Source organism: Primulina eburnea, chromosome 16 (assembly GCF_022965805.1).
Source record: "Primulina eburnea isolate SZY01 chromosome 16, ASM2296580v1, whole genome shotgun sequence".
Classification (NCBI taxonomy): Eukaryota; Viridiplantae; Streptophyta; class Magnoliopsida; order Lamiales; family Gesneriaceae; genus Primulina; species Primulina eburnea.
In genome coordinates this window covers 22,990,384-23,014,634 of record NC_133116.1, presented here as the reverse complement: position 1 = coordinate 23,014,634, position 24,251 = coordinate 22,990,384, and the positions used below count along the sequence as shown (strand labels likewise).

The 24,251-nt window shown below is 39.1% G+C and overlaps 1 protein-coding gene across 2 annotated transcripts; it reads left to right on the top strand.

Moving 5' to 3' along the window:
* The first annotated feature begins 9,703 nt into the window (after positions 1-9,703).
* Positions 9,704-11,929, top strand: LOC140816639 (ubiquitin-conjugating enzyme E2-17 kDa-like). 2 transcript variants are annotated; one of them, XM_073176026.1, is made up of 5 exons: positions 9,704-9,874; positions 9,972-10,049; positions 11,190-11,317; positions 11,418-11,522; positions 11,610-11,929. In XM_073176026.1, exons 2-5 carry the CDS (start codon positions 9,980-9,982, stop codon positions 11,751-11,753), a joined length of 447 nt encoding a protein of 148 aa, XP_073032127.1. In that variant the 5' UTR covers positions 9,704-9,874; positions 9,972-9,979; the 3' UTR covers positions 11,754-11,929. The 2 variants fall into 2 exon arrangements, with proteins under 2 accessions (XP_073032127.1, XP_073032126.1); XM_073176025.1 differs by having other exon boundaries at positions 9,733-9,874; positions 9,966-10,049.
* The last annotated feature ends 12,322 nt before the right edge of the window (positions 11,930-24,251 follow it).

The following is a 24,251-nucleotide window of genomic DNA, read 5'->3' as shown; positions in this document are numbered from 1 at the left end:
ATTATGTTTGAGTTGAGAAATGTGCTCTTGGTATATCGAGCATCGTAGATTCGTTATCAGATTGATTTTCAGATATCGTATGAGCTTGTTTCGATTTTCAGCATGTGTTAAGTTACGGTTGTTCAGATTTCAGCCTATGTATTGAGGTGTGATGAGATTATGAGTTGATTATGATCGAGTATGATATTCTTGGATTATCGGTATCGAAGAATTATGCCGTTACGCCGTCGAATTGCATTGAAACCGATGTTAGCTTTGTATATTGATTTGTTTGAGATGTATATGATTGAAGTGCACATTGTTTATGCCATTTCAGATTTGTATTGGCTATTGTGAACTCGAGACTTCGACCGACGATTCGACAAGAAAGGTATAATTCATGTGGTCACGGGATTGCACAACTCGATTCAGATTTGATACGAGTTTCCCTAAATCACATACTAGATTGTTATTACATTGATTATGTAATGCCTTGTTTATTGATTTATATTCGAGTCCTGAGATAGGAGAGATTGGCAGACTTGCCAAAACTAGACGTTTCGGTGTATCGTCGCATAGTAGTAGATTTGCTCTATGTGTAGACCCTCGATACAGAGTTGACCGAAGTCTAGGAATAAGACGTACCGTTGCCCCGAGTGGTTGGGTAGGTAACAGACCGTCTTATTCACACCGGGATCCCTAGATTAGAAAAGAGTCGAGTCAAGATGTGAATTGTAGAATACAGATTTGTATTCTACTACATGTTTAGATGTATATTCATGTTACTTGATTTATGTTATGCATTGTACATGATTATGACATTGCATGCATCCATGTTTTATACTGGGATATGTTCTCACCGGAGTTATCCGGCTGTTGTCGTGTCTGTATGTGTGCATGGCAACAGGTGGGGCAGGATCGGGGTCACGAGCTAGATGAGAGATGATGATAGCGTGGAGATCTCGGGCATTGCAGATTACTAGTGTTTCCTTATGAAACTTGTACTACTTATGTTTGTATTTGAGATTCGAACACTAGTGTATGATTGTACTAGACAGATATGTATGTACATTATGTTTTTTATTTCAGTTAATGATATGTTATGCTTTATCTATACATTTGAATTAATGTTAAAAGCAAATTTTTGACCCACATTTTCGAACAAAGATCCAATTAAATCCCAAAAGAATTGAGTTAGAGCCCGGGTCCCCACAACAGGTGGTATCAGAGCAGTAGGCTCTGTAGACTGAAATAGAATAGAATGAGCGGGGTAGATCGAGTCATCTTCCTTGCTTTTGAGATGCTAGCATGCTTTATTGCTTTCCCTATTATATGTTGTGTTGTATTATCTGAATTGATTTACAGCATTTCAAGCCTGAATCAGAACCGATTCTCGATCAGAGGTATATGATCAGAGAAGGGCTGAGACAGATGACATTGGGTGTGTACTAATCAGTTTTATGATCAGATTTATGCCGCCTAGACGAGTGCCACAACCAGAGCAGGGTAGCACATCCGATGCACAGATGGATGTCACCGCTACACCGATGGAAACCTTATTGAAGAGATTCCAGTCTTTCCATCCGCCTACCCTGAAGGGCACCGAGAGTGCAGTAGAGTGCGAGAGCTGGCTCGATGATATCGAGATGTTGTTTGAGTCTTTGGCTTACAATGACGAACGACGTGTGAAGCTGATAGGGCATCAGATGCAAGAGGTTGCAAAGAGCTGGTGGTTGACTACAAAGAGAGCCTTGGAGCACCGAGGCATTGATATCACGTGGAAAGTTTTTAAAGATGAGTTCTATCAGCGTTTCTTCCCCGTTTCCTACCGGAAAGATAAGGGAGCTGAATTTGCGAATCTGAAGCAGGGACAGTGGAACATCGAGGAGTATGTTGCTAAATTTTCTGCATTGCTACGATTTGCACCGCATGTGGCCGGGAACGACGAGGCAGTGGCCGATCAGTTCATCAACGGGCTGAATCCCGATGTCTTTACTTTGGTGAACACGGGCCGGCCTAGTACTTTTTCCGAGGCACTGAACCGAGCGAAAGGAGCCGAGGCTGGCTTGATTAGGCAGCGAGGAGCTTCCTACGGTGTTCAGGGGCCGAGACCGCCACAGTCCATGACCGTACAGTTTCCATCACCTCCTCCTCGTTTCGATAGCGGATCTAGTGGTAGTGGTAAGAAGGAATTTCTGAAGGCTAAAGGCAAACAGTTTAAGAAATCTGGGAGTAGTTCATCGAGTTCGAGTGGATCTCGACAGAGAGGTCAGGGGTCAGATTATAGTGGCGCATACTGTGGTTCGTGCGGAGGGCGACATGCGACGGAGCAGTGTCAAGGAGTTCTGGGACGCTGCAACATCTGTAGGCAACAGGGACATTTCGCCAGAGTTTGTCCCCAGAGAGGTGCACAACGATTCCAGAGCACAGGATCATCAGCACCAGCGCCACAGATGGAGAGACAGGCATCCTCTGTACACTCCTTTCAGCCACCCTCCACACAGACACAGCAGAGGCCAGGAGGTAGTCAGACGGTGAGTCAGCCTCCTCGACAGCAGGCACGTGTCTTTGCCTTGACAGAGGAGCAGGCGCAGGAGGCGCCAGATGACGTCATTGCAGGTAATTGTTTCCTTTGCGGTTATCCTGCATATGTGTTGATAGACACAGGGGCATCGCATACATTTATCTCTGAACATTTTGCATTGAGACATTCATTGCCTGTTGAGTCGTTGTCGACAGTAGTGTCTATAGCTTCTCCGTTGGGAAGTGGTTTGATATCTGTGACTACTGTTAGACACTGTATGCTTCAGTTTGAGGGGCATGAGATTGATCTTGATTGTGTAGTACTTGGTTTGGCTGATTTTGATTGTATAGTTGGTATAGACATGTTGACCAAGTACAGGGCCACGGTAGATTGTTTCCACAAGATTGTCAGATTCAGACCTGAACTGACAGATGAGTGGAAATTCTACGGCAAGGGTTCCAGATCTCGGATTCCCTTAGTATCTGCTCTGACTATGAGTAGATTGCTTCAGAGAGGAGCAGAGGGCTTTCTTGTATATTCAGTAGATCTACTGAAGACGAGCCCAGCATTGGCAGATTTGCCAGTGGTTTGCGAGTTTGCAGATGTTTTTCCTGATGAGATTCCAGGGTTGCCTCCTGTTCGAGAGGTTGATTTCAGCATAGATCTTATGCCTGGTTCTGTTCCTATTTCGAGAGCTCCGTATAGGAAGGCGCCGATAGAGTTGAAAGAGTTGAAAGTACAGTTGGAGGATCTTCTGTCCAAGGGATATATCAGACCCAGTGTATCACCTTGGGGTGCTCCGGTGCTTTTTGTTAGAAAGAAAGATGGTTCGATGCGACTGTGTATTGATTATAGGCAGTTGAACAAGGCGACCGTGAAGAACAAGTATCTGTTGTCTCGCATCGACGATTTGTTTGATCAGTTACAGGGATCTTCGGTATATTCGAAGATTGATTTGAGATCAGGGTATCATCAACTTAGAGTTAGAGATGTTGATATTCCGAAGACTGCATTCCGAACCAGGTATGGACAATACGAGTTTGTTGTTATGCCTTTCGGTTTGACGAATGCACCTGCGGTGTTTATGAGTCTGATGAACCGCATTTTTCAGAGATATTTAGATGATTTTGTGATTGTGTTTATTGACGACATTTTGGTGTATTCGAAGAGTTTGACTGAGCATGCAGATCATCTGAGAATTGTGCTGAAGACTTTGCGACAGGAGCAGTTGTATGCTAAACTGTCCAAGTGTGAATTCTGGTTGCGACAGGTTGTCTTCTTAGGGCACATTATATCTGGAGATGGTATTGCGGTAGATCCGAGTAAAGTTGAGGCTGTGATCAGTTGGCCGAGACCGACTTCTGTGCCAGAGATACGCAGTTTCATGGGTCTAGCCGGGTATTATCGACGTTTTATTCGAGACTTCTCCAGTATAGCGAAGCCGATTACCCAGTTGACACAGAAGAACATGCCATTTGTGTGGTCAGAAGAGTGTGAGAGCAGTTTTGTTGAGCTGAAGAAGAGGCTGACTAGTGCGCCTGTCTTGACAATTCCATCAGGTACAGGTGAGTTCGTTGTATATTGTGATGCATCTCACAGAGGGCTTGGATGTGTTCTTATGCAGCGAGGGCACGTGATAGCATACGCCTCTAGACAGCTGAAGCCGCACGAGACTCGTTATCCGATTCATGACCTTGAATTGGCGGCGATTGTGTTTGCACATAAGATCTGGCGTCATTATCTGTATGGCGAGAAATTTGAGATTTATTCCGATCATAAGAGCCTGAAATATCTCTTTTCTCAGTCAGAGTTGAACATGAGGCAGCGACGATGGCTTGATCTGCTGAAAGATTTTGATTGCGAGATCAAATACCATCCAGGAAAGTCGAATGCAGCGGCAGACGCCTTGAGTCGAAAGGTATGTTCTTTGTCCTTGTCGACTATAGGTGTATCGAGTTTAGTAGAAGATTGTTGCTTGTCTGGATTGACATTTAATACAGAGAGTAGACCGTTGCGACTTGCTGCGATTCAGATTGAGCCAGACTTGATTTCGAGGATCAAAGAAGCACAGAGAACTGATCCGAATGTACAGAGATCGATTGATATGGTCAGAGCTGGTCATATCTCAGAATATCAGGTCAGAGATTCTGTTCTGTATGTGCATAACCGCCTAGTGGTGCCAGATGTTTCAGATTTGAGATGACAGATCATGTCGGAGGCACATTGTAGTAGGTTCAGCATTCATCCTGGAGGCAGGAAGATGTACAATGACTTGAAGACACAATTCTGGTGGAAGCAGATGAAGACAGACATTGCAGAATTTGTGTCTAAGTGCCTGAATTGCCAGCAGGTGAAGGCAGAGAGAAAGAAGCCCGGAGGTTTACTTCAGAGTTTGTCTGTTCCTGAATGGAAATGGGACCACATTTCCATGGACTTCGTGACGAAGTTACCTCGATCTTCGCGGGGCTGTGACGCGATTTGGGTTGTGATAGACAGACTGACCAAATCAGCGTGCTTTATTCCGTACAGGATGACTTATCGACATGATCAGATGGCAGCGTTGTATGTCAGAGAGGTCGTCAGATTGCATGGTGTGCCGAAGTCGATCGTATCAGATCGTGATCCACGATTCACTTCTCACTTTTGGCACAGCTTGCAGCAGGCTTTGGGTACGACTTTACACCTGAGCACTGCTTATCATCCCCAGACGGACGGACAGTCAGAGCGGACTATCCAGACTTTAGAGGATATGCTGAGAGCTGTAGTACTAGATTTTGGTACTAGTTGGCAAGATTCATTGCCGTTGTGTGAGTTTTCATACAACAACAGCTATCAGACGAGCATAGAGATGGCACCGTTCGAAGCTTTATACGGAAAGAAGTGCAGATCTCCGTTGTACTGGGATGATATTTCTGAGGTACCAGAATTGGGGCCTGATATGATTCGTGAGATGACAGAAAAAGTGAAGATCATTCAGAAACGAATGAAAACGGCACAGGATAGGCAAGCGAAATACGCCAATATTAGACGTAGACCGTTAGTATTCGAACAGGGAGACAAAGTATTTTTGAAGATTTCACCTTTCAGAGGCGTTGTCAGATTTGGCAAGCGAGGAAAGTTGTCTCCTAGATACGTCGGTCCGTATGAGATCCTTGAGAAGATTGGCGATCGAGCTTACCGACTTGCTCTTCCTCCTTCACTGTCCGGTATACATGATGTTTTTCATGTATCAATGTTGCGCAGATACATGCCGGATGATTCTCATGTCATTCAACCTGACGAAGCCGAGTTAGATCAGACTTTGAGCTACGTCGAGCAACCGATACAGATTTTGGATCGGAAGGAAAAGAAGCTTAGAACCAAGACTATTCCGCTGGTGAAGGTTCAATGGAATCGTCATGGCATCGAGGAAGCAACTTGGGAGACAGAGTCTGAAATGAGACAGAGGCATCCCGAGCTGTTCTTATGATGTGAGTCTTTCTTCCCGATTTGACTTTACAATTTTGTATATAACTGCATGAATAATTGCTTGTATGTTCGAGGACGAACTCCTGTCTAAGAGGGGGAGAAATGTAAGGCTCGAGAATTATCAGTTTCCATTGATGCTAGACTCATAGAGGTAAGAATACATGACATTTAAATGAGAATTTTGAAGGCATGGCCGAAGCCACACCGCCCCCGCGGTGCTTAGACTACCGCCCCCGCGGTGTAGGTGACAGAAATTAGTGGAATTTTGCGAACAGACACCGCACCCACGGTTTTAGCGTGACCGCACCCGCGGTGTGAGACCGCACCCACGGTCATGTAAGGACCGCACCCGCGGTCTAAGAATTTCAGAAAATATTCTGGCTGCCGAGAGCTCAGCGCACCCGCGCTCTTACACTGCCGCACCCGCGGTGTTGCATGCGAAATGCCACCTTTGAATTTCGTGTTGACACATGGCTTGGGGTATATAAGCTTGTATTGGCACCTCAGCTATTCTCCATTTCAGCAGCCGAGAAGCAAGAGCAAGGGGAGAGAGTTCACTTCTTTATAGTCTTTGCACTTGAGATTTTGAGTGGGTTTGTGTTCCGATTTTAATTTCGAGGCCGGATTCATGATCCTTGCAACGAGGGCTAGCTAAAGATGTAAGTTCTTATATTTCCAGCATGTTTCGAAATTTATATGCTGGGGAAATTATGTTTTGAGTTGAGAAATGTGCTCTTGGTATATCGAGCATCGTAGATTCGTTATCAGATTGATTTTCAGATATCGTATGAGCTTGTTTCGATTTTCAGCATGTGTTTTAGTTACGGTTGTTCAGATTTCAGCCTATGTATTGAGGTGTGATGAGATTATGAGTTGATTATGATCGAGTATGATATTCTTGGATTATCGGTATCGAAGAATTATGCCGTTACGCCGTCGAATTGCATTGAAACCGATGTTAGCTTTGTATATTGATTTGTTTGAGATGTATATGATTGAAGTGCACATTGTTTATGCCATTTCAGATTTGTATTGGCTATTGTGAACTCGAGACTTCGACCGACGATTCGACAAGAAAGGTATAATTCATGTGGTCACGGGATTGCACAACTCGATTCAGATTTGATACGAGTTTCCCTAAATCACATACTAGATTGTTATTACATTGATTATGTAATGCCTTGTTTATTGATTTATATTCGAGTCCTGAGATAGGAGAGATTGGCAGACTTGCCAAAACTAGACGTTTCGGTGTATCATCGCATAGTAGTAGATTTGCTCTATGTGTAGACCCTCGATACAGAGTTGACCGAAGTCTAGGAATAAGACGTACCATTGCCCCGAGTGGTTGGGTAGGTAACAGATCGTCTTATTCACACCGGGATCCCTAGATTAGAAAAGAGTCGAGTCAAGATGTGAATTGTAGAATACAGATTTGTATTCTACTACATGTTTAGATGTATATTCATGTTACTTGATTTATGTTATGCATTGTACATGATTATGACATTGCATGCATCCATGTTTTATACTGGGATATGTTCTCACCGGAGTTATCCGGCTGTTGTCGTGTCTGTATGTGTGCATGGCAACAGGTGGGGCAGGATCGGGGTCACGAGCTAGATGAGAGATGATGATAGCGTGGAGATCTCGGGCATTGCAGATTACTAGTGTTTCCTTATGAAACTTGTACTACTTATGTTTGTATTTGAGATTCGAACACTAGTGTATGATTGTACTAGACAGATATGTATGTACATTATGTTGTTTATTTCAGTTAACGATATGTTATGCTTTATCTATACATTTGAATTAATGTTAAAAGCAAATTTTTGACCCACATTTTCGAACAAAGATCCAATTAAATCCCAAAAGAATTGAGTTAGAGCCCGGGTCCCCACACCGTCGATCTCCAACGAAGCCTGGAACCATAAAATCTCAAGAACACATCAATATATAATTTTCTGAAGATGTAGTTTGAGCAGTCCCACGAAAAACGTCATAACTCACTCAATTTGTATCCAAATATTTTGAATTTACTGTGAAATCGAAGGTATCGAAAAGTTATGAAATGTTTCTCAGAATCACGACCGAAAAGTCGCAGTATTTAAAAAGACAGTAAAAACGAGTTTCATATCTAAAAACTATTTCAAAACCGATCCTACCCATTTTCCGCTCAAACGACGAACGTCACATGAATTTTTACGCATAAAAATTAACACAACACATAATATGACGAGATCGATGCAGAAATAAAAAATATACGTGCCTTTTGATAATTTGAAATACCGTAACGATGATACCGAAGCGGGGAAAGGTGCGAGGTTGATCCGGGACGATCGTTGCGCTAAAATCTTTGAAGAAAACACACGAAAATATGCTGGAAAATCAGAAGGGAAGGGGCGGCTGCTGAAAATGGAAGAACCCTAGGTTTTTCTCTCTTTTAAAAATCTGAAAATAAGATGTGTAGGGTGTGTTGTGTGTTTTAGTGTGTGTAAAAACATGTAAGTGTGTGTGAGTGTGTGTAACGTGTGTGTGGGTTTTTAATTAGGAGAAATTAGTGCTAAATTAACTAACTAAAATACTAATTAAAGGTTAACACACACTAATTTAATCAAACTCCTCATTTAAAATAATTACACACTAATTTTAAAACTTCTAAACTCTTAAATTACTAAATACATAAATAAGGCTTTAAAATGCTAAAACTAAATAAATTATTTAAAATGCCCCATCCTTATCTTAAAATAAAATAACACGCTTTAAATTGCTAAAAATCGTCACCGGTCTTTTCCTCGATCTCGCCTCAAATAATCGCCTGAACATGAAACTCGAAAAACATTTTAACGTGCATCACATAAACATAAATAATTAAAAACAATGCATTTAAATAAATCATGAATGGCTAAAACTCAATTTAAGCTTAAATAAATGTTTTAATAATTAAATAAATGCATGAGTTATACGTGTATTAAATTTAGACACTACATGAGGAGTGGAAAGAAAGAAGTTGGTCAAATGAGTACTGAATGACAATTCTCCCAAATTTTAAAACATAACTTGGTAAGTAATTAATCAAATTCCAATAACCCTCTTGGTCAATATATAATAATTGAAATACACACACTAGTACTTGTTACATATTATTTTCAATGAAATTTACCTATTTTTTAAAATAAAATATATTATATTATTATCCCAATATGCTCTTATTTTTAAATATAAAAGTTTAGTTAAGATCCTACGTATATTATTTTAAAAAAATTATAGTTGGTGGCAGTATTATAACTCAAATATTTTAAGTTATATAACAATTCAAATATCACGTTTTGATTGTTCTACCGAACAAAAACGATTATTGTATTCAATAGTCTCATTCTCAATAATTTCAATATTTATAATCAATGATAACATTGATTAAACGCTTGCATTTTTATAAAAAAAGAATATAAGTAGTGACAATGATGAAACTCAAAATTTTTAAACTATGACTCAAATTTTATGTTTCGATAGATTTATTCAAAAGTAAGAATTATTGCACAATGACTATATATATATATATATATATATATATATATATATATATATATATATGTATGTATTTTCAATATTGAAACAAAGTTATAAAAATGAAGTTTGTTAATATGTTGCTTTCGAGCAAAATGTGGATATACTCAAAGTGGATCCCACGGATGAATAGGGAATCAACCAATCCACATGTGACTATCAACACGATGATTCAATGAATTTTTACGAAAAGAAAAAGGAAAGATTCCCAATAATTCTATAAAACTCATATCCGTACGTTGTATATAATTTCTCTGCAAATTTTCCCATTTACGACGAAAAGGCTCTCCCCAACATTTGCGCCGGCCGGAGGACCTTTTTTTTTTGCCCTTTCAGGTATGCTTTCAAAGCAAAGTTGCCAATTTTTCTCTTTATATTTTCTGAATTTTCAGTAAGGAAGATGGATTGGCGTCGATTTTTGTTGCAGTTTTAGGATCGCCGATGGCTTCGAAGCGGATCTTGAAGGAGCTCAAGGATCTTCAGAAGGATCCTCCTACCTCTTGTAGTGCTGGTATATCGCTATTATTTAAGATTTTTAAAAAAAAATAAAGATGAGAAAGTCTTGATTTTGATTTGTCTATGCAAGTGGATTTTTTGAGAACAATGTTTTTATTTTATGTTTTTAGATTATAGAGCTATATTGGGTGATAAAAAGGTGTAAAATGATAAAATACGTATGTGTTCTAATTTTTAAATGGTCAAATTTTACTAGTAATTTTTCTGGCCAGTTTTGCTCCAGAATTGTCTTAGTTTCTTATGGATCTTCTACGGGTGAATTTTTACTGAATTTGATTTAAAATGTTATATTTCTAACCTTTTCTCTGTTTAGATCGGACAATTCATTGTGCACAAGTGTAAAAGCTTCAAATTTTTAAGTGGTTTTTTTTATTTTTTTGCTTGAGGGTTGGATTGGTGATGCGTAATGAGTTGGAAAACTCTGCTGGAATGATAATGTTACAAATCTAAGTGTGAATATGTCGGGAAAAAAATTGCATTTTTGTATGAGTTAATCTTCTTCTCGATAGATGAATTCTTAAGAATTTTGATGAGGTTTGACTTCAATTCAAATAAGAAAGAATGAAAAAAGAAATCGTGATCAGGTTTTTGAGTAGATTTAATAGCTTGGCAGCGATTTGGGAACAAATCGACGTGTGTAGTCAGTCAGACACAGTTTGCGATCAAATTCTGCGTATATGTTTCTTAGGTATGATGGAGAACAAGTCCTGGACAAGGTTTTGAATGTAATGTAATCAGTTGCTTTTCTTGAAAATACTTGTGATGCTTTTGTCAAAGACTTGATCATAATCTGGTAATTGAGATTATTATGTAGTTTTTTTTCTCTATTTGAAGTATAGGTAAGATCGTGACATGGACAAAAATGACACAAATGACACTTTAAAAATAAGCTCTCCGTTTATTCTTATTGTTCATAGATGTATCATTTGTGTATATTCTCATGCTGCATGCACTCAAAAGTTTCCTGATTTTGGCTCAAGTCTCTTGGTCGTCTGTATTTTTTGTAAATCCAAATGTATGTAATATATATTTTAGTCAAGATTGTGCATGAAAGTTCTTTAGGCTTACAGGGAGAAAACTTGAACTTCTCTTTGTATATGCTAAATGTTTGCTTTCCTGTTAATATGACTTCCAGGTCCTGTTGCTGAGGACATGTTTCACTGGCAAGCGACGATTATGGGTCCTCCAGACAGTCCATATGCCGGCGGAGTTTTCCTGGTTACCATTCATTTTCCTCCAGACTACCCTTTCAAGCCTCCTAAGGTGTTTTTAGTACCTAACTTTGTGCTTTAGATTTCATTATTACCAATTTTTGTACCAAAATGTGTATTAATTTGATGTAAATTCACCTTATGACTTGCAGGTTGCTTTCAGGACAAAAGTTTTCCATCCAAATATAAACAGCAACGGAAGCATATGCCTCGATATATTGAAGGAGCAGTGGAGCCCTGCCTTAACTATTTCAAAGGTTTATTTTGTTTATCACCAGCCTGCAGTGCTGATTCATCCTGATATTTTAATATTAAAGTTCCCAAAAATTCAAACTTCATTTCAGGTGTTACTTTCTATATGTTCTTTGTTAACGGACCCGAACCCTGATGATCCTTTGGTACCTGAGATTGCTCATATGTACAAAACGGACCGGAGCAAGTACGAGACCACTGCAAGGAGCTGGACTCAGAAATACGCTATGGGCTGAGTACCTTTTCGTGTCTGTAAGTGGGGGTCGATTGATGTACTCGAGTAGTCGAGTTTCTTTTAAAAGTAATTTGTTCTTTGTAAGAAACAGTTGGATTATCTTTGGTGTCCTAAATTCTATCTAAACAACGGTCCAAGACATGCCGGTGAAATCAAATGGACTTGTGTTGCATTCTAGTTCTTTGACATGCTTGTTTATATATATAACCCGTGCTTGCTATTGTACGCACTCTTCGTATTAAGTGAATTGTGTTTATTCATTCTGTTGACATCCGTCTGTGTTTCCTATTTAGTCAAACGCAAAAGTTTTTGTTGGAAATATTAGAAATGCACTGATGTTGGCTCTGGTTTTTTTATACATACATGGTCCATTATTGCTTTGCAAGAAAAGTAGGGGAAAATGTTAAAAACAATCTTTGCCCGACTTTGATCAGTTCGGGTGAACCAAGTTAAGTTTGAACGTTTAGTCCGATAAAATGTTAACTGACCATGAGCTCGAGAGCTGCGACCACTGAAAATCCCGAGCCAACAAGTAATATAAATCGGGCAAATAACACTGCATACAAATTATCTCTGTTTGTTAAATGCATGGTGCATATGTTATGTGTATTTAATATTAGCAAAAGTGCGTCCTTTCTTTAAAAAAATATATTGTACAAGTCTGTTTTAAGAGATGTCTCAAATATGACAATAGACGCCACTTGGCATACGCTAGATTTCAAATCAAAGTATTCTTAAATCCAAAAATTTGAAATTTTAGTTTTATGAAATACTTTTCTTAGGATCTATATGATGACGACTTGATCTTTACATACAATCAAAAGTACCATTCCAATAGATGAAAAATCTATACTGGCTTGAAGTGTAAATGAACTGAATCGGTTCGCGAGCTTTTCGAGACTGCTCAAAAAATACTTGATTCGTATTCGAGTCGAACTCGAGTATGTTCGAACTTTTTTCGAGCCGAACTTGAGCTCAAATTATTTTATTTGATAGTTTGTAAGCCACTCGCGAGTCATAATATTTTATTAATTTGTAAATCACTCAAGAGTCTTAATATTTTAATAATATAATATAATTATATATTAAATTGATAAATTTTGAGCATTTCGAGTATTTATTTTCAAGCAATTGTTCGAATAGTTTGCCAACATGTTAGAATATTTCGAGTCTAACTCAAACTCGAGCTTTAAGTTGAACCGAATCAAGCCAAAAGTTTTAAAACTTTCGAATTTTGAATCGAACTCAAACTCGAATAGAACTAATTCAAGCCGAATTCGAGTATTCAAATTTTCGTTATATTGGATTCGTTTACACCCATCCGGGTGCACAAACAAGAGGAACATGGTATCTGTGCACTGGGAGAAGGGGCTCTCGGCGAGTCATACACATTAAGAATAGCCCATGATCCATGGGCTGAGATTTGAAAGTAAATAAGCCTAGTTCATCCTTTTTCCATCCTTTTTCCTCCAACTTATTGGAGTATATTTGAGCTAAAGATTTGAAATTAAACCAGTCTAAATCATTTTTTATTTTGTCTCTTATTTTATTTTGTTTTAATTTTTAATTTTTAGATTTTTTATTTTAAAAAAAAAACTTTTAAAATTAATCGTTTTTTTTTTTGGATTTTTTTTTTTTTATGTTTTTTAACTTTTTAATTGTATTGTAATTTTAAATAAATCGTGTTCATGTATTGTTTAAATAATTCTTCTGTCGTAGTATTTCTTTCGAACATCTACTTTATTTAATAAAAATATTTAAATAAAAATAATATTATTTAAAAATAATTTTATAAAATTATTAATTTTAAAAATATTATTTTTTAATAAAATAATTTTATTGATTTTAAAAAATAATATTTTTTTAAAAATTAAAATAATAATGATTTAAATATTGTATAACATATGTAGGACCCATTTATAATGAGTTTTAATTTAAAAAAAAATGTGAGTGAAATAAATATGTTGATATAATAAGTATTTGGCAGTGGAACCCACGATTTTTGATGAGTTGATGGGTGTTATAACAACCCATCATTTTGGACGCCCTAAGGGTTGAAAATCCAAATTTCAATATGGGATGATAACTCTGACTCAGCGTTTGATTTGAATGATTAGGTGGGGGTTTATATATTTTAAACCCACATAATCTCATGTTTGGTACGTTTTTTATTTAATCAAGTCAATCTCTCATATGAATGATTAGGTTATATTAGGTGGGTTAAAATAATTACTCCTCACCCCCTATGATTATTTATCCAACTCTTAATCATTCTTATTTTTCCAATTTTACCCTTCTCCTATATCCAAATTCACCACCACTTCCCGCCACGACCGCAACCGCCGCCGCCGTCGACACCTCCGGACTACCGCTGCCTATCGTCGCCACAGTTGACGGCCCCATCGCCGTCGCCGGTCGATAACTTCCGGCCAGCGGCCGTTGAGTGCCGTCGCACCGATGTTGCCGGACCGTCGCCGCCACCTCCGCTGTCGGATCGGCCGCCGGACCGCCGCTGCCGGAGTAGAAGAAGAAAAAAAAGAAGAAAGGGCAATTTGTTTTTTCATCAAAAAATTCAAAATTATCCTACACTTAAAAATCTGACCAAACATAATATTATTTTACATCATATATTACATTTCTACGATAATGATTTTCTTTATCATTTATTTACTAATCATTAGTTTATTTTATTCTACAACCAAACACAGCCTGAGTGTATTATATAATTTTTGACCAAATAATTTACACAAGAAACGTATAAGATCATCCTTCCTGAAACAATACATTCTTTGCTTTGCTAAATTAGTCCAAATAAAGTGGATAATTATGTAATTTCCATTAATGGACATGACACTTTATAAAAACTATGTGTGACTACGTGAATCACACATCAAATATATGGAAAACCCATTATATATGATAGATTTGAATCATTTATATCTCATGTGTTGTAATATAGACTTAAACCGCACCAAAACGTTCCAATTTTTATGCTATACTCACTCAATCGTGTATGCATAAATTGAATCTCGACAACAATATTCATGTTGTAATATGCTTCAGCCTTCGGGAACCTCATTTGTACAATTACATTGCTACTTCAACAATTAGATGCATTTAGATATATTTATTTGACATTATATTGTTTGAATGGATTTACATTGATACATTTCGATTATATTGATACTGATGATACCAAGAATTTTCTTTGGATTCGATCTAGTAAGCAGGTCTTCAAATCTCCCAAGCTTTTGGGGTCGGTGTCGAAGGGTCTGTGCAGAAAAAAATAGGGTTAGGGGGTGCAGGACGTCATGGCCGCTCTAATTTTTAATTCAGGGTTTTGATTATGAGTGCAATATAAGCGTGTAAATTGAGCAGAAGAATGTGAATGTTCAAAATCATAGCAAATACATGGCATTTATAGGAGAAGAATGAGCTAATTACCTTGTTGAAATTGATTCTTACATAGGTAGAATTCTACTTGAGGTAAGAGACTTCGATTATCAGGACTCGGTAATCATGGCGGCTAGCTTACCTTATGTTTGTAGATTTGACCAAACTCCGCGTTTATCGAGATTTCTTACCTATAACCAAAGATCTTGATAAATTCTCTAGATTGACCCCTTTCAGGCCCATCATTTATCAAAGGGCTCGGCCCTTCCGCCCGGGCATATGTGCCCGACCGTTCTATAATGGTTTATTGGCTTGGCCCTTCTAGAATAATATAAGGGATCGTATTAATCAGGACCCGAGAATCTTAGGGTATTGATATTGTATTCCTCGTTATTGTCACTTGCCAGATTGAGTATTGACATGCATTGAATCCGAGACTTCGACAGAGTCAGATTGATATAAAGAAAGGTATAAATCAATGTTGATTCGGGATTGCACAACTCGAGTTCGATTTGACTTGAGTTTTGCTAAATCACATACTTTACTTTATTGCATTGACATCTGCAATTATGAAATTGATATGTGTGGTCTATTGATTCATAGACAGAGCGTGTATTGAGTCATAGGCTGATTCGCCTAGTCTTCGGCTGATTCGCCAAGTCTTCGGCTGATTCGCCAAGACACTGGACGTTTAGTTTATATCGATGTCACTTAGGGGTTGATTCATTCCTATCGCTGAGATTCGATACATGAGACAATGTCCAGAAACCGGGATCTCTACATTAGAGATTAGTCGAGTCTGAGATGACGAGTCACGAGTGATTTACAGTGTGATATCAGTTCATGTTTTCCGATTTTGATACATGTTATTGATATGTGTTTCATGCTCTTATATATGCTTTTATATGACTGCATATTTACATTATTTATACTGGGATTATATTCTCACCGGAGTTATGCGGCTGTTGTCTTGTTTGTATGTGTGCATGACAACAAGTGGGGCAGGATCGGATCAGGATGAGGATGAGGGATTCAGAATTAGCAGTGGAGATCCGGACTTAGAGTAGATTGATTTCAGTACTTTATGTAGTGACTGAATTCTAGTTGAGATAAACATATATTGTACAAGATTTGTACCTTTGTATGGTTATGTATATCGGATCGAGTACATTACATTTCCGCAGTTGTTATTTAAAAAAAAATTATGTCCCACATTTTCTTAATTGTTATATTGTTCCTTAATAATGATTAAGAAAACGAATTAGATTCGGGTCCCCACAGTAGGTGGTATCAGAGCGATAGGTTCTGTAGACTGAGATAGAAGCTAGTGAGCGGGGTAGATTGAGTTTTTTTCCTTGATTTGATTGCTAGCATGTGTTTACTGCTTTAATACATGTTTACCTGAATTATCTGATTTGATTGGTAATATGTATTAATAAGAATGAATCAGAACCAATTCTTGATCAACAGTAAGATGATCAGAGGAGGACTGAAACATGTTGTTGTATTGCAAGTGCTAACCCTTTTGATAATCAGATATGCCTCCTAGAAGAGTACCAGAACAGGGTGGCACATCGAATCCTCCTATGGATGTGACACCAACACCGATGGAAACATTATTAAAGAGGTTTCAGTCATTCAAACCGCAAACCCTGAAAGGAACATAGAGTTCAGTTGATTGTGAGTGTTGGTTAGATGACATTGAGATGCTGTTTGATTCTTTGGATTACCGAGATGAGCGGAAAGTCAGATTGATTGGACACCAGTTGCATGACGTTGCAAAGAACTAGTGGATCACGATGAAGAAAGCGTTGGAGCATCGAGGTAAGACTATTACCTGGAATGTATTTAAAACTGAATTTTATCAACGATTCTTTCCAGAGTCGTACAGAAAGGACAAGGGTGCAGAGTTTGCCAATTTGAGACAGGGCCAGTTGAACATTGAAGAGTATGTTGCCATGTTCTCTACCTTTTTGAGGTTTGCTCCACATGTTGCCAAGAATGATGAGGTCGTTTCAGATCAGTTTATCAATGGACTGAACCCTGAGATCTTTACATTGGTAAACACCGGGCGACCGAACAACTTTTCTGATGCTCTGAACCGAGCCAAAGGAGCCGAAGCAGGTTTGATGAGACAGAAGGGAGCTTTGAATGTTGCCCCAGCACCGAGACCACAGCAACCACCTCCCAGATTCGAGAGCGGCAGCAACAGTGGTGGAAAGAAAGATTTTCTGAAAGCCAGAGGAAAACAGTTTAAGAAGTCTGGCAGCAGTTCTTCTAGCTCCATTGGTTCCAAACAGAGTTATACCGGAGCTTACTGCAGAACTTGCGGAGGGAGACATCCCACAGAGCAATGCCAAGGAGTGCTTGGTAGTTGCCACATCTGCAGACAGCAGGGACATTTTATGTCCACAGAGAGGTTCCCAAATATCCCAGGGAGCCGAATCATCAGGATCAGCAGCACAGACTGATAGAGGATCGCCTGCTGTTCATTCATTTCAGCCAGCACCATCTCAGTCACAGCAGAGGCCAGGAGGAAGCCAGACAGTTAGCCAGCCTCCTAGACAGTAGGCCAGAGTATTTGCTTTGACAGAGGAGCAGGCTCAGGAAGCACCAGATGACGTTGTTGCAGGTAACTGTTCTTTATGCAGTTACCCTGCATATGTATTGATTGATACTGGTGCTTCACATATTTTTATTTCTGAACGATTTGCATTGATTCATGCTTTGCCTGTTGAGTCATTATATGCTGTAGTGTACGTCTCTTCTCTTTTGGGGACATGTTTTATATCAGTGAATTCTGTTAACCATTGTGCGCTACAGTATGACGAGCATGAGATTGAGTTAGATTGTATCGTACTTGGGTTGTCTTATTTTGACTGTATTATTGGTATCGATATGCTGACCAAGTACAGAGCTACCGTTGATTGTTTCCACAAAATTGTGAGATTCAGACCTGAGATGGCTGATAAGTGGAAATTTTACAGTAAGGGTTCTCGAGCCAGAATTCCTTTGATATCCGTAGTATCTATGACTCGATTGTTACGGAAAAGAGCGGAGGAATTCCTTGTTTATTCAGTTGATATACTAAAATCGAGTCCATCATTGGCTGAATTGCCAGTGGTATGTGAGTTCGCTGATGTCTTCCCAGATTAGATTCCTGATTTGCCTCTGATTCGAGAAATAGACTTCATCATTGAATTCATGCCAGGTACACAATTTCTAGAGCTCCGTACAGAATGGCACCGATTGAGTTGAAAGAACAGTTGGAGGATTTACTGGCCAAGGGGTATATCAGACCGAGTGTATCTTCTTGTGGTGCTCCAGTACTGTTTGTCAGAAAGAATGACGGTTCGATGAGACTCTGTATCGATTACCGGCAACTGAACAAGGCAACGGTAAAGAACAAATACCCTTTGCCTCGTATTGATGACTTATTTGATCAGTTGCAGGGTTCTTCTGTATATTCCAAAATCGATCTGAGATCTGGATATCATCAGCTGAGAGTCAGGGATTCTGATATCCCAAAGACCGCGTTCAGAACCAGGTATGGACATTATGAGTTTATTGTCATGTCGTTTGGTTTGACGAATGCTCAAGCTGTATTTATGGGTCTGATGAACCATAAATTCCAGAGATATCTTGATGATTTCGTGATTATATTCATTGATGATATTTTGATTTATTCGAAGAATATGATTGAGCATGTCGAACACTTGAGAACTGTGTTGTGAATCTTGAGGGCTGAGAAATTGTATGCTAAACTGTCAAAATGTGAGTTTTGGTTGAGACATGTGGTATTTCTAGGTCATATTATATCCGGAGATGGTATTTCAGTTGATCCCGGTAAGGTTGAAGCCGTGATCAGTTGGCCGAGACCGACATCAGTACCCGAGATTCGTAGTTTTATGGGTTTGACAGGATATTATCGACGATTTATCAAAGATTTCTCCAGTATTGCCAAACCGATTACGCAGTTGACTCAGAAAAATGCTCCATTTGTGTGGTCAGAAGACTGTGGGTCCAGTTTTCTGGAATTGAAGAAGAGACTGACTAGTGCTCCGATACTGACTATTCCCTCAGGTACTAGTGACTTTGTTGTTTATTGTGATGCTTCTCACAGAGGGTTGGGATGCGTATTGATGCAGCGAGGCCATGTTATCGCTTATGCTTCACGAAATTTGAAGCCACATGAGACTCGCTACCCAATTCATGATCTTGAATTGGCTGCCATCGTCTTTGCATTGTAGATATGACGACACTACCTGTATGGTGAGAAGTTTGAGATTTATTCTGATCATAAAATCCTGAAATATCTATTTTCACAATCAAAATTGAATATGAGACAGCGAAGATGGCTTGATTTGCTTAAAGATTTCGATTGTGAGATCAAATACTATCCTGGAAAGTCCAATGCATCAGCTGATGCACTGAGTCGTAAGGTATGTTCTTTGTCCTTATCGACTATAGGTGTGTCAAATTTGATAGAAGATTACTGTTTGTCTGGATTAGTATTTGAGACAGATCATAGACCGTTGAAATTATATGTTGTTCAAGTTAAACCAGACCTGATTCTGAGAATTAAAGCAGCTCAGAAAATTGATCAGAATGTGCAGAATTCGATATCGATGGTCAGAGCAGGGCATCAATCAGAGTTTCAGGTACATGACAGTGTACTGTATGTGAATAATCGTCTTGTTGTGCCGAATGTTTCCGATTTGAAACGACGGATATTATCAGAAGCGCACAGCAGTCGATTCAGGATTCATCCTGGTGGCAGGAAGATGTATAATGAATTGAAAAGACAGTTTTGGTGTAAACAGATGAAAGCTGATATCGTAGAATATGTTTTTAGATGTCTAAATTGCCAATAGGTGAAAGCGGAAAGAAAAAAACCAAGAGACAGAGCTTATCGATTTCTGAATGGAAGTGGGATCACATTTCCATGGACTTCGTGACGAAGCTACCGAGATCCTCCCGAGGTTGTGATGCAATTTGGGTCGTAATTGACAGATTGACCAAATCTGCATGTTTTATTCCATACAAGATGACGCACCGACATGACCAGATGGCCAATATTTATGTCAGAGAAGTGGTTAGATTGCACGGAGTGCTGAAGTCGATTGTTTCAGACCGTGATCCTCGGTTTACTTCGCACTTCTGGCAGATTTTGTAGCAGGCTCTCTGTACGAAGTTACATCTGAGTACCGCATATCATCCACAGACTGACGGATAGTCACAGCGGACGATTCAGACATTGTAGGATATGCTGAGAGCTGTAATGCTTGACTTTAGCACTAATTGGCAGTATGCATTGCCACTTTGTGAGTTTTCGTACAACAACAGCTATCAGACGAGTATTGAGATGGCTCCTTTTGGAGGCGTTGTACGGAAAGAAATGTCGATCCCCTCTTTATTGGGATGATATCTCTGAGGTTCCTGAGATTGGACCTGACATGATCAGAGATATGACTGAGAAAATGAAGCTGATACAGAAGAGAATGAAGGCAGCTAAGGACAGACATGCCAAATATGCCAATGTTCGACGACGACTGTTGGAATTTGAGGCAGGAGACCGAGTATTTTGAAGATTTCACCTTTCCAAGGAATTATCAGATTTGGCAAGAAAGGGAAGTTGTATCCACGTTACATTGGGCCATATGAGATTCTCGAGAAGATAGGAGACCGTGCCTATCGACTCGCCTTTCCGCCTTCATTATCTGGGATACATGATGTGTAACGTACCGTACTTTTACTACTTAAAAATTTGCGGAAAAATTAAAAATTTTCTTTATTAAAAGTAAACATCCATACGGTAGTCACTCAACATTCATAAATAGTTTTGAAGTCATCCATCACCAATAAAAATTGTTTAAAGAAAGGCTATCTCGCAATGTCTCACATCAAATCATAAAAATTCAGAGTATCTTAAACTGTGCTTAAAACATAAACTTGCGGTCCTCGGGTTTAGCCTGCCGCTCAATCCAAGCATGCCCCTTGGTCGCCACCTCCTGTCTCCTCCTCAACGTACTCACCTGCATCGATCAAGTCTAGTGAGTCTAAAGACTCAACACGTATACACAGGAAATAACGAGTACTACATAATAAAAATCGCATGCATCTTAAAAATAGGACATACATAACTTGAAACTTTGACTTTGCGTAATAAACTTAAACTTGAATTAAACTTGAACTTGAACATGCATACTATGACGTGCTATGCGCATAAACTTCTCTTTAAACATGCTTTCATACTTCAACATACTAAACTTCATCATTTTTCGTAGAGGATGTTTCAAAGCAAGTGACCCTTTAACTTAATAAACGCCTGATCAGACACACCATAGTACTGGACTGACAGGGACGTATCCACTGCCACATACATGAGATCCCCGTTCATCATTTAACGGGCCGGTTGCTCCCCGTTCATCATTTAACGCTTTCCAACCACGATCTAACCCGTTGATCATTTAACGGGGTGGAGAGGTCCTCGGCTACGTTCACCGACTTCCAAACCCATTCACTTTTTGGTCACGAGACATTTAGCATACCTCAAAAACTTCAAATATTTTCTTTACACGTCATATATACTTACTTGGCGTTGAGGGATTCGTTGGACGTCGACTGGGGTCGTTGCTGCACATACTAACATGAAATTCTATTCTTAACTTGCATAACTTAGCCGTAGAATCATACTCACTCTTAAGTTAAATACATTCTTAGGACATTCTAAAATTTCCCTTGACTCGACCTTGATAATCCTTGCACTAAACCATGACATCAAACTCAAGCATACTAAATTATTTTCCCCAAAAACGAAGGACACGGACCCCGTACCTACATCCGTGTAGGGGTCCGTGTAGACTCTGGAAGTAGACACCGAAAGGAAGCAAAGGCACGGACCCCGTGTCAGGGTCCGGGTGCACATCCGTGTAGGCACTGGAAAAATACACTAAGTGAAACCCAAAGGCACGGACCCCGTGCCCTCATCCGTGTAGGGGTCCGTGTAGATACTGGAAAAAGACGCCGAGAAGAAAACAACGACACGGACCCCGTGTCAGGGTCCGGGTGCGGGTCCGTCTGGCCACTGTAAGTTGGAACATGCGTGAAGAAATCTGACACTTAAATTCTTTTCTGTAATCAACTTCAATGGCTACAAAACTACTCTTCAAGAACATTCCTAGCACACTAATGCATCATACCGAACCCAAGTGAACATAGACATCAACCCCGAGGGTATCAATTCACAATCATCGACACAAAAACACGAATTTGACATCAATGATTATTCTTACGACTCTAGAACCAACTTAGTGCCTATCGACACGAAACAAAACATCAATGACCATCCCAAACATCATAACCGAAGTACCTATATGCAGCAACAATCGCCCGTCGATCTCCAACGAAGCCTGCAACAGAAAACTTCAAGAAACGCATCAATAACATATTTTTCTGAAAATTACAGTTTGAGCAGTCTCACGAAAAACATCATAACTCACTCATTTTTCGTCCAAAAATCTCGAATTTTATATCAAATCGAAGACGTCGAAAAGTTCTACAATTTTCGTGTTGAAAGTTTTCTCAAATTCTGTACCGAAAAATCGCAGTTTTGACATGAACAGTAAAAACGTAAATTAGATCTAAAATTTTTCCTTCAAAATTGATCCAATCAATTATCCGCTCAAACTACGAGCATCCCACATGAATTTTACGCATAAAACAACGCAACACATAATATGACATGATCGATGCATCAAGAACAGAATATACGTGCCTTTTCGATATTTAAAAGTACCGTAACGGCGACACCGACGCGGGAAAGAAGCGAGGTTGATCCGGGACGACTTGCGGCTCGACTTTCTTGCAATAAAACACTCGAAAATTTGCTAGAAGATGGAGAGGGAGGGGGCGGCTGCTCTCTAGAATTAACCCTAGGTTTTCACTCTTTTGAAAATAATAAAAATCTAGAATGAAACTTGTGTGTGTGTGTGTGTTTAGGCGTGATTACTGTGTGTAAAATTGTGTTTGTGTGTGTGTAGTGTGTGTTTAATTAAATTAAAAGACTATCTTTTGCTTAATTAAAATAATTATCTACTAAGTAAACACTAACTCTCCTATACCTTTTAAATAAAACTCTTTAAAATATAACACACACCATACTAGACTTTAAAAATTCTAAAATCATAACCTCACAAAAATAATTAATTTAGGATTCAAACTACTAACTAATTTAAAATTAAACTTCTCAATTAAAACAACACACACAAAATACTAAATTTTACAAGTTTTAAACTCTTAAAATTTCTAAATAAATACCTTAGGCTTAGAATGATAAAGCTTAAAAACTTAATTAAAAATACCCCCAAACTCAACTTAAAATAAAGTACCACGTTTTAAATTGCCAAAATCGTCACCGGGTCTTTTCCTCAATCCCGCTTCGAATAATCGCCTGAAACATGAAACTCGAAAAACATTTTAACGTGCATCACGTAAAATAATTTAATTAAAAATAGTGCATTTAAATATATTATGCATGGCTAAACTCCTTTAAAATAATTTAAATGCTTTAATAATTTAATTAAATGCATGGGTTTTACGAGTACGAAATTGGGTTCTACATGATGTCTTTCATATATCATTATTCCGGAAGTACATGCCAGATGCTTCAAATATTGTTCAGCCGGATGATAAGTGCAAGATTTGCACTTAATTTACATTTAAATCCATTTTGAATTATGCTTGTTTCGAACAGAATTATGAGTTTTTGTTTTGTTTTTGTTGTCATTTTAGGAATGGAGAAAATAGCGAACACGAAGCCAAGTGGACCAAGAAGCGCACGACCACGAGCACATCACCGGACAGATGTGTGCGCGCGGCCGCGCCACTTCACGCGCTCCCGCGCGCACACCCATATTTGTGCAAGACCAGAGATGCGCGCACCGTCGCGCCAACTTCCGCGCAGCCGCGCGCGCAATGACACCCTTCCGAGCAGGACATCTCGCGCCATCGCACGACATCTCGCGCTAGCGCGAGCACAGAAGAGGCGAATGGTCAGAAGCTCGCGCGCGCCAGTGCGAGACTACGCGCTGCCGCGCGCACACAT